Source organism: Argentina anserina, chromosome 6 (genome assembly GCF_933775445.1).
Source record: "Argentina anserina chromosome 6, drPotAnse1.1, whole genome shotgun sequence".
Taxonomy (NCBI): Eukaryota; Viridiplantae; Streptophyta; class Magnoliopsida; order Rosales; family Rosaceae; genus Argentina; species Argentina anserina.
Genome location: NC_065877.1, coordinates 28,942,377 through 28,954,458, shown reverse-complemented (window position 1 = coordinate 28,954,458; position 12,082 = coordinate 28,942,377). Strand labels below are relative to the sequence as shown.

Here is a 12,082-nt window from a genome sequence, read left to right as displayed (position 1 = left end):
CGGCCACCGGCGACCTAAGAAGCACGGATACGGACACGAGTGTCCGTATTGGACACAATTCGATACGCGGATACGGCACATGAAATTTTTATTGGACACGGACACGTTAATTAATTTTAAAATATATATATATATACCTAATTAAGAAAAAATATATATAATTTCATAAATTAGAACAAAATTATCTCAAACTTCAAATACCTCCTAACATGAGCAAGCCAAATTACAACAATGTGCAACAGCCAAATTGCATCCCTAACTAGTTATAAATTAGCTCTTTTGATAGAAATTAAATGCATACACCATTGCAACTAAATCAATGAACTAAAAAGCATACTTGCACCATTTTTACTTCATGTATAGCTTCTCTAACTGATCTGGAATTGACCAAACTTGGCATATGCATTGCAAGTGCCTCCATTGGAGCAAATCTGAGCTTACCTTCAGCTGCTCGCCTTCCTCAGACAGAAAGCTATGATAATTGAGAACAGCTCTTTTTTGATAATGGGGCCTAACTGCACAAAATATGATTGATATTGTTAATATTTACCATAGAAAAAGGCACCAAATCTAGCAAGCTGTAGCATTGGTTTCCCGTCAGTTTTAGCTTTTATAATGAAGTAAATTTTACTAACATCGGAAAGATTGTGCCTTCTGAAAGATATAACCAGTCATTTGTGTACTCATCAAACTCGGCAACAATTACGATCATGTAGGTCACACCTTTCGTGAAAGATCTTTCCTTCATTCATCAATTGTTAGAGAATACATCATTTCATTTATCATGGAAAGCAAAAGAGAGAGCAAAAAAAAGATCATAGTTTACTAAGAGCAAACCTGATATACTACAACTGCTGCATATAATCCAACAAAAATACTGGAGACAACTGTGAGTATGATACTTCCAACAACCACAATTGGCCATATAAGGATTATCAAACCAACAATTGTGCAAGCTACTTTAAGAAATGGTCCTTCTCGACTAATCATATCGTGGATCAGTCGATACCAGCCTTTAAACAACATATATGGACTCTTCACAACAACAATTACAGTGTAAAGAGGAATCGCCACCATTAGCCCCAAAACACCAACTAGTATACATGCTGGTATATGAATCAACCTACAAGACAACTCCTAAGAAAACCACTTAGCCTATCTGAGATTACATAACAGTCTAACTCTAATCATTTTCTCCAGCATGTATCACCAAAGTACTAATTTAAATACGATTACCTTAAAGTACGAACTTCTTCTGAAGCAGGGGATTCGCGCAACTCCTTCAAGTAGAGTGGATACCAATGGTAACACAAGTCTGCAATGTCTCTAACTACAGTGCAACTTCCTTTAACAGTTCCCCAAGTTCCATCCTATTTATTAATCAAGCAAGCATAGTGAGTGTTAATATTACTAAATCAGATACTGCAACAAAAGTTGAACCAAACTTAAGACTTTACCGGCCACTCTGCGGCATAGCAAAGACATCCACAACTTTAACTAATATAGTCATCCACAAACTCTCCCAGCATCAAGCCCATCACCTCCGGGAACCCTAGATTTTCCGATTATCCGGTAAGTAAAACACCAAATCAAATTTAGTTTCAAGTCTATAAGAATCAAACCCTAATTGAGATCTAAAATGCACAATTTCGCTACAATCTACAACTCTAACAGCTCAGATAGGTTTTTAAAGTTCATACATCAATTCGAAAGCTAAGCAATTATAAAACCAAACCCTAATTAGGGATTCAGATTAGAGCTAAACAGACGTGTACCGTGCTCAAGCATCTTCAACAACGCAAGTGAGGAGATGTAGACCTGTTCTGAGGTATCAAGAGTAGGCGAATCGGGCAGTGGGTGACCCAGAGCTCCTCCGGCGCCGACGAACATCCAATGGAGCCTCTCTATCCCTGACATTCTAGAGCGAAACCGATGGTGACAAGGAAGAGGCTCGGAGGTTAAAAGCAAGGAGTCTTAGCAAGAAGACTGCGTATTGAGACGTGAGAGGATTTTGGTCCAACAATTTTGTAAGGACAAAAATACCCCACCGTGTCCTCCTTAATTGCCTGTCCAAAGATGACACGCGCGTGTCCATTACGTATTGCAGCGTGTTCGAACCGTGTCCATAATCAATTCGCGTGTCCGAGCGTATCCGAGCGTGTCCGGGCATGTCCGTGTCCGTGTCGGACATGCAATACGCAGCCTGGCAGCGTGTCCGTACTTCTTAGCCGGCGACACATAACGACGGCGCCGATAAGCACAGCCGCACAAACATGAGCGTGCAAATATTTTGAGATTCCAACCGGCGCTGCAACTCCAGCCGGCACAAACAGGAGCGCCGGGAGGAGGAGAGTGCGGTTGTGCTGGTTGGTGCCATCATTGCACATCGCCGGTGGTCGGAATCGCCGAATACGCACCGTACGAACGGTGCAGACGTTCGTAGCTGAGAAATTTTGTATATATATATATATATAGTTCATATCTAGAATGAAGCTTCACTCTGAAATTACAGAGTGAAGTTTCAATTTTGGCAGACTTTTGGTAAAATGTTTTCACCATAAGTGATTCAATATTTAAGTATGCTATTCAAAATCATCTCTACAAAGTTTCATCTAATTCAACAATGGTTTGAGTTTTTAAAATTGAGATTTACACGAACGGTTCATGTTGAACAGTTTTAATTTATTCATTGATTTAATTTAATTTCAATACTTTAACGATATCCGAATTGGATGAAATTTTGTAGAGATAGTCTTGAATAACATACATAAATATTGAATTGCTTATGGTGAAAAAATTTGATCGAAAAGTGTGCCAAAATTGGAAATTCACTATTTAATTTCAGAGTGAAGCTTCACTCTGAATAGAGACTGTATATATATATATATATATATATATATATATATATATATATATATATATATAAGTAAATTTAACTGGTCTTTGGCTGCCTCATTTTCTTCAGTAAACTGGTCTTTTTTTTTTGGAAACATAAAATTCAATAGAAGGAAGGGAACAAAACAGGAGAAATTAAAAGCAAAAAGACAGAAAAACTAAAAAATAGCTAAAGAAAGAAACTAGGGAGGAAGAGAAGCAGCATCAAATAAGAGAATACGCATTAGGGAGGAAGGAAGATTAGAGATCCAATCTTTCGGACACACCCTGCACAAGGATTCTGAGGCAACCCAGTTGGCTGCCTCATTTGCCTTTCTACTGGACCAGTTCCAGTTAACACAGTGGAAACGCGAAAGTTGCTTACGGATTCCCGCTAAAATGGACGTTGTCGTCCAATCCACCGCAGAAAAATGATTCTTCAGAGACAAAATAAGAGAGACGGAATCAGACTCCAGAGTGAAAGAAGGGAGAGCGATGGAAGAAGCCAAGGAAAGACCGAGCTCTATAGCTTTTGCTTCAGCGACAATGGGGGAGGATGCAAAGTCTCTAGTAGTAGCACCATTCACCACTACACCATTTTTATCTCTAAGAATGGCAGCCAAACCACAAGAATGCGAAGAAGAATCTCAAGCTGCATCTGTATTTAGTTTCAGGATACCCTCCGTCGGAGCAGCCCACCCACGTTAGAGATCTACATCCTCAGAATGCACAAAATGAGAAGGTGTTAGAATATTAAATGGAACCTGAAGAAATTATTCTGCCGCCGAGATTGCTAAGGAAGTTGTCTGAATAGGGTTCGGATCAGTATGGTTGAAAACCGCCGTACACCTAGATTTCCAAATGAACCACAGCTGAAAAGCGAGTAACGTTGCTTCCTTTGATTTAGCCCGAAAAGTCATAGCATCGTTGCATAAAATCTCTTCCAACCATTTTTGAAACGAAGAGAATTGTTTATGGTTAACTAAGTAAGCTAGGGGATGCACAAACCAAGATTTCGAGGCCCAAGGACATAGAAAGAGAGAGTGCTCCACTGTTTCAAATTATTCCTCACATAAGGGACATACAGAGGAACTGGCCAAGTGCCGCCTAAACCGATTGAAGTTAGTTGCCAAGGCATTAGAAACAACCCTCCAAACAAAAGTTTTTACTCTGGGGGGGGGGGGGGCGTGCAAATTCCAAATTCATTTCCATACTCCTTCAGAGACAACATGAGAAGAATTAAGGGCATCAAAAGACGCTTTTGGGTGGGAGTGAACAGCCGATCGATATCCGGATTTTACCGAGTAGGTCCTTAATTTAGAGTACTTCCAAATCAGAGAATCATTTTCCTCCATGTTGTCAAATGTAGTAGCTCGGATTACATTCACCGTCTCCTTTGGGAGCAAATTTTTCACCGGAGAAAGATCCCAAATATTTGAGTTTCTATCAATGAAGTTCGAGACTGGGATAAAGTGAGAGTTCAACGGCTAGAAAGCACTCAAATTGCCTTCCGGGAAATTTTGAATCCAACAGTCATTCCAGAAATCAATTTCTGAACCTACACTGATTTTCCAAGAAAGGCCCATATTTAGAAGGAGACTGGCCCAAGCCCACGGGGGGAAGACCCTCTAGTTGCTGATAGAAAATTTGAGTTTGGGAAATACCGGGGAAGACCTAACACTGTTTTGCTAACATAGCATTATTAAAATCAGAGATATTTCAGAAATTCATGCCTCCCTCTTCTTTTGGAGCACTCAGACTAGACCAATTCTTCCAATGAATCCCATTTGAGGAAGAAGAACCCCACCAGAAATTTTCCACTGTCGAGTCAATTTGTTTGCATGATGATTTAGGAAATTTAAAAATAGACATGTGATAAGTCGGAACAGCAGAGGCAACCGATTTAATCATGATATCCTTACCAGCTTGGGAAATAGTAGATTGGTTCCAACATAGAATCTTACTCATGATGCGATCCTTCACATAGTTCAGAGCTTTCACCTTGGATCGACCCCAGATCGTGGGGAGGTCCAAATATATACTTGGGTTCGGAACTGCTTTCATATTCAGAACCGTGCTTAGCAGATCCACAATTTCATTATGAGTATTCAGGCTGAAATAGAGTGAAGACTTTTGAAGATTGATGAGTTAGCCCGAAGCAACACATAAATGATGAAGAGTGTCAGACAAAGCCTCACAATTATAAAGACTTGCTTTTAGGAAAAACAATGAGTCGTCTACGAAAAATAGATGACTAATTGGAGGACCATTCTGGCTTATTCTGATAGCATCTAATAAGCCTTCAAAGCACAACTTCATGATCATGAGAGAGAGCACATCATTAACAAAAAGGAACAAGAATGGGGACAATGGATCACCTTGTCGAGGCCCCTGGTAGGTTTGAATCTCATACCCGGAGAACCATTAAAAAGAATAGCCATAGAAACTGAGGTGACACAAAACATCACCAAACGAATCTAGTTAGGAGCAAAACCCATCTTGGAAAGAACTTTTTCCAAGAAAGACCAGTCAATTCTATCATAGGCCTTGTTCATATCCAACTTCAAAGCAAATTCCTCCTCAGAACCAGACTTTTAAAGCTTTAAATAATGAAAACATTCATGAGCAACCAGAATATTATCCTGGATTTGTCTCCAAAAGACAAAGGCAGATTGATTTTCAGAGATAAGCGATGGCATTATGGGTTGAAGTCTCGAAGAGATGACCTTTGTTAGGATCTTGTAGGCAAAATTACAAAGAGCAATTGGCCAGAACTCGGAAGCTTGTTATGGATTCTCAACCTTAGGAATAAGAGCAATGAACTTTTCATTAATTTTTTCAAAAGAAGATTGAAGATCCATAGAAGCAGAGTTAGCTGCAAGAATTAGGTCCTTAACAATACTCCAATGGTTTTGGTAAAAAGTGCCAGAGAATCCATCCGAACCTGGAGATTTCAAAGCTCCAAGATCAAACACAACCTTCTTAATCTCATCAAGAGTAACCTCATCAAGAAGTGAATAGTTCATTTCTGGTGTAGGTCCTGATGTTGAGTAGAACCAGCAGAGTACATATTCTGAAAGTAGAGATTAAGATGAGAACAAATCTCACTCTCTTTCTCGAGCCAGACATCATTTTCATCTTTGAGCCGAAGGATCTTGCTTCTTCGTCTATTCATCAAAGTGGTTTGATGAAAGAAACGGGTATTACAATCTCCATGAGCTAACACAAGATACTCTAGACCTTTGCCTCCAATACAACTCCTCTTGAGTCCAGAGATCATGAATAGACTGAGTTGAGTCTTGAATCTCATCAAAAATATCGGCATTTTCAGAATCAATGAGATCCTGAATCTTATGAGTGCTTTGCTCAACTTGTTTACCAATATTTGGAAAATTTTCTTTTGCCCAAAATGACAAAGCCGACCGACATCTGTCGAGATTCAGCTCCATTGTTTTTGGAAACCAGAAGTGTAGGTGGACCAGTTATCCTTGATTATCTTTGAGCAATTTGGATGAAAGTTCTAGAGTTGTTCATACCGAAACAACATAGCAGACTTTACTTGAATAGGGAGAGTATTCAGAAGGATGGGCCTATGATCTGATCCGAACTTCGGCAGATGGAATAACTGGCAACTTGGAAAACTAGAAATCCAGGAAGCATTGGCCAGAGCTCTGTCAAGTCTTTCCTTTATAACAAGTTTCCTATCCTGGAAACAAAAACACATATATTCTGGACCCTGAAACATTAGGTTCTGAAGAGAAGTTCGAGCCATGAAATCTCGAAAAAGATTAAGCCTCCAGTGTGGCTGGGAAAGCCCTCCCCATTTCTCACGTTGTCATAGGATTTCATTGAAATCTCCTAGGCAAAGCCAAGGCAGCAATCTCGGATTGAAAGCCGGGTAAAAAAACTGGTCTTGGATTAGTAGGATTGCAAATATGGCATCAGATATTACTGCTCATCTTGCGTCCAGTTTGGAGTGCTCTGTGAACTGGGTTCATAATCCTCCGGCTTCTTTAGGGTTAATCTACTATACATCAATGTATGTTATACATCTCACATCCAACGGTTGACAACATATGTTATTTTTCTGACCTCACTCACAAAACAATATTGACCGTCAGATGTGAGATGTATAAATATATTGATGTATATTAGAATTTTCCGCTTCTTTACTGCATGTTCTGCAATCTAATGCAGTAGCGGCTCCTCCATAGTCTTTCTTGCTTTTGTAGATTGTTTTTGGTTTGTTTTTGTTTTAACTTTGCCAAAAAAAAAACTAAATATATATAAGTAAATTTGTTTGTTGTCTATAATAAAGAGTCTCGATCATACAATTTTCCTACAATTTTATTTGACGCATAATAATGTAATTTGGCGTGAGTAATTAGCTAGTACATAGCAAACTCCTACGACTTAAATTAATGCATCCATGTCATTGTAGCCCTTTATAGTTTATATACAAAACATACAAACTCGAGAAGATAACAATTTCTCATGCACGCCAAATCGCCTTCTCAATTATCCATCTGTTGTATCATCTGATTCTGTTTGGTCACAAGACGATTCAAATTCAGTAATGGTCGAAATTTATCAAATTAGGCAAAGATGTAGTTCGATATTATATGAGGATTACGAATCACAAACATAGCTTATCCTGCCAGTCCAATACAGTAAAAGTACGTAATGAGCTTACTTACCAAAACCTATTAATTAGGCAAAGTCGTATGATTCAATTAGGATTAGGAATCATTGACATAGCTTCCTGAAAATCCAACACAGATTCATATCAAATAATCAACTTTAATTTCCTTACCCAAATATAAGATGATTATACGTTGTGAAAAAGAAAACTCGGGTATAATGATTCAGAACGGGAAAAAAAAACCTACTCTTTAGAGGAGTAGAGACAATTAATTAGCTCCTTTATATACATTCTTCCTCATACGGGGTGCATGTAATACAGTGTTTTGAACTTGGATCAAACTAATTCTACAGATAGAATGTATATTTTACGTCCCCGCGTAGGAGCAAAACATTGATCGGTCACAAACCATTACATGCAATCATGCATATACAACGTGACATCGATGATGATATATCGATATTGATCAGTTACTCACAATTGTAATAGCTAGCACGATGATTAAGTGATCCAATGAAGCAAAGGTGCGGTCGAATCCTTTCCATCATGAAAACATTATGACTGATTTCACTGAGTGAACCTAGACGAAGTCGCAGAAAGAAGAAGAAGAAGAAGAAGAAGCCTCATATATCTATTCGATTATCAAATAAACAAGCCAGTATTAAGATTCATCAATCAATCCGTAAAAATAAATTGATCTCAATTAATGTTCGCCATTGGTAAGTTCGTTATACCCAACGGCTAACAACAACGGCGAATTTCGTTAAACGTTTATCCACTGTATCATCGCAATTACTTTTTCTATGGTTCAAATAACACAGCAATCTTCTTCACAGTTGAGCAAACCTGCGCGCTAATGTATAAGCACAATGACTTTTTTATGGTGTCCAAATGGTATGTAGCTCGTGTGCGTAGTTCACTATCTTTTCAGTTCAGTTTGTTTAAGTTAGGCTGTTAGGGTGATCAGAAATTGCTATAATGAATAAAAGTGGAAATCCTCAACAAAGGTTTAAGCTCTTTTGTTTGCACAAAACAAATATATATACAAATATACATAATCTTAAATTTACTTATGTGGTTTACACATGACAGAGCCGAATATAATTATGAACTTGATCATATAGAAATCATATGAATTGTTCTTGTACCTAGCTAAAAACCTCTTATTAATTTTCAACCATCCCTAGTGTGAGGACAAATTAGGCCTTTCAGTTACTTCACATAAAGTTGTAGTGAAAGCAACACCTCATTAGAATCACGTCAAATTTAATACAATACTGGCGAAGAAGCAAAAAAAGTCAGAATAAATGTGACATGTCCATGAATTAAAACTACAAGAAGGTACAAAGTTAGTGAGCTGCGAATTTAGAAATCAAGTCACTAGTTGAAATTCAAACCCAGCCAAGGCGCTAGTACTACGTAATCAAGTCACTGGTTCAAATTCAAACCCAACCAAGGCGCTAGTACTACGTTAGTTTCCTCCATTATCTCATGACGCAGACTGATATGTAAATTTCCTCCATTATCTCAGAGTGATACAAACTTGTTACAACAAAAAGGTGTATTAGCCAGCCTCCTCGAAATCAATAAAGATTTTGTTTGATACAAATATGCAGGATGGCCAAATATGATATGATCGGGCGCCCGGGCGGTCACGAGAAGAGCATTTGAAACCTGCCGCTCATGCAAAATTTGTTCAAAGGTACCGATTTACAGTTTTTGGAAAGAGACCGAGTTTCTGAGCTCCATTGTACAACCCGGAGTTGACAAGGTGTTTTATACCAACTGATTACTGATATATCATATATGCCTCATCCACAAATAAGCAACTAATTACTTAATTAGCCAAACAGCAAAGATGACCATGATTCAAGGAAGACTTTAATTTATGTAGGTATGTACAATCAAAATGGCAATCTGCAATTTACAGTTCATGTGCGGTGTGACAAATGAAGTATATTCATGATGATGTTCTATATATATACTGAATCAATCGTCAGGTGACTCTGAATTTCTCCCTTCCTCAGGTGCCAACATAAGGTCCACGATTCGAGACAGGAGGACCATATGAATATCGCCATTCTCCGCAAGCTAAGCAAAAAAAAAAAAGCATCTTTCTACCCCAACTCTGTTCTCCAATGTACAAAATTTGCAAGACCAAACCTTAAACTTGGTGTTATCTTTTAAAGTCACGCAGGCCGCACATGTCAATGCGAATTCCTGCAAATAACTTAAAATCATTAAAGATTTAAAATTGATGATAACAGAACTCATTGATTAGGACTAACAACGACAATGATATTCACTGGAATGAGACCAACAAGTTGGGATAATTTTACATGCTTTCTTAATAAATAAATAAATAAAAGATGAACAGCGATACCTCATTTAGTTAAGTGCACATTCTGCATTGCCACTTCGATTGATCATTTACTTTTTCCAGACCCAGCTTTGGTTGAGTAGAAGTTTGGGTAGATCTTTCATTAGTAACTGTGGAAGTTTCTGGCATTTGAGAAGTTCCGACTTGATCCTGACCATTAGCGTCACCCTTTAAAGACTTTGACCCACACCATAGATCATCATATAGTCTCCTTTCTGCAGCCATGGCAGCAGCTTGTATAGGGCTCAGAGCAGCCTTAATGTTGCTATCCCCACCTAAACGCTTAGGTCCAGATGGCGATAGAGCTCCACGACGTGCTCTGCTTTCAGCAGCAGCCAGTACAGTCTGACGTAGAGACGAAGGAGGGGGTTGACGTGAGGAACCACCCAAACGTCTCCCAGGAAGATCAAATCCTTGACCAGTGCCAGTAATCCCTTTACCCATCAGTTCCTCACATTCCTGCAGAAAAACATGGGAACCAAGTAAAGTGACAGTCATTCAAACAGCACTCGTGCACACAAATATACCAAGTAAGCCAAGCACTACAACATAATAGACAAGGTAAAGTAAATGAAATTTGATAAAGAGAAGAAAGACTGTAATCATTTACAAAGATGCAGTTAAACACAACTTTTCACTAGCTCAAATGCACAGAAACAACAGAAATGATAAAGTAGCCAAGACAAAAGGATAGAAACTTTTCATCCAAGAGCAAAGATTGAAAAGCTTCACTTGAGCCTTTTAGAACTTGGAAAAATTAATTGGAAAACGTAGTATGAAATGATCTGACAAATTTATATAAAAGAGATACTTCAGATAATAGATAAGAAGGGAAGAGTGAACTGATAAGGCTCAACACCTCATATGCTAGGATCAGAGGCAAGGATGACGAGAAATCAAATCAACTGATGATGAATAATTCTTAATGGATATGCAAGAATGATCCACATGACTCATAAAGGCGATAATGTGGACGCCTAATATGCAACAATCCAGAATAAGAACAGCTATTTCTGGAGCTCCTAAATCAACCACATACATAGGGATATCCATCTAAGTTTTGCATCAATACAGTTCTCAGCTGAGTTCCAATCAATACGTGTCACAGTAAGTTGTGTCCCTCAGATCTCTGTGATAAAGACCTAACTGACAAATTCCCATCAAAGTACCATAATGCAATTCTATTGAGCGCAATAGCGCTAGCTGATTCATGTAGATAAAATAAACAGCAGTTCAGTGTAGTTTGTTTGCAATTCTAAGCCCTTCAGCAGACTATACTACATAATATTTATCAATTTCACAAGCAAGGTAAGGCAATTATTACCCTTCTGATCTCGTCCAAAAGGTTGTAAAAGTCTGCATTATGAGGACCATGCTCGTTGTGGCAGAGCTCGTGCAACATTGTATGAAGAATCTGTTCAAACGGATAAAAATCCCTTTCGTTGTTTGGCCTTTGCAATCTGAGCTTAACTTCAGCACCTCCACCAATATTGAGCCCCTGAAGAGCTGGGTTGGCAGGGCTGCTTTTCAAAGTATCAGATGTCAATACTGAATCCAACATTGATTGTAGTTATCAAAGGAAAAACAACAACCATCCCAAATCTGAACTCAGAAAGAATTCGAACTTTCCATTTACACTTCCGCATTATAGGCTGCACTTGCTTTGATATCTTCTCAAGGAGTTTCCTTGCATCCTCTTCTCCAAACCTTGTTGATTTCCCAAACCTTGTGGATCATTAAGATCCATGTAGACTCTGCAAAGTAACATAAACACCCACTAAACCTCAAAAGTCCCTCAACAATTCAAAACCCATAAACAATAGGAAAGCATCAAAAGGAAAAGCTTCAACCTTTATCACAACCCCAAACACAACCAAGATAACTAATAACTGGGTATACAAATTTCAGAAATTCAGACAATCATCCTAAACTAAAATCCTACTCTTCTTCACAGGAAAACAATAAAAATCAAAACTTTACTTAATTACACAGCTGCAAACTCAAAATGACCTAAATTCTCTACCAAATATTATAATCAGGGTATTGTCCAGTTCATATCAATTAAAATTTTAGAGAGAGAAAGAGAAAAGAGATTGACCTGAGGTCCTTGTGCTCACTGCTACCAGTGCTACGCCTTTGAAACCCAGGACAAGGTGAAAGAGAGACGACTTGCTCTTTTGGCTGGC

General features: G+C 38.4%; 1 protein-coding gene and 1 long non-coding RNA gene across 4 annotated transcripts; both read right to left on the bottom strand.

The window, feature by feature from the left end:
* Nucleotides 1-229: 229 nt before the first annotated feature.
* Nucleotides 230-1,994, bottom strand: LOC126799563 (uncharacterized). Of its 3 annotated transcripts, none has more exons than XR_007672634.1 (4): nt 1,776-1,994; nt 1,458-1,552; nt 636-1,370; nt 230-515 (listed from the first exon to the last, which is right to left on the bottom strand). It is a non-coding gene; the product is annotated as an uncharacterized LOC126799563 (long non-coding RNA). The 3 variants fall into 3 exon arrangements; XR_007672635.1 differs by having other exon boundaries at nt 230-1,123; nt 1,237-1,370; XR_007672633.1 differs by having other exon boundaries at nt 230-1,370.
* A 7,400-nt stretch (nt 1,995-9,394) lies between these two features.
* Nucleotides 9,395-12,065, bottom strand: LOC126799574 (DNA-dependent metalloprotease WSS1-like). The gene is given in 5 exon segments (XM_050526804.1): nt 9,395-9,626; nt 9,629-9,736; nt 9,900-10,355; nt 11,221-11,650; nt 11,995-12,065. Coding segments are annotated over 4 exon segments (888 nt in total). The 5' UTR covers nt 11,458-11,650; nt 11,995-12,065; the 3' UTR covers nt 9,395-9,539.
* Nucleotides 12,066-12,082: the final 17 nt, after the last annotated feature.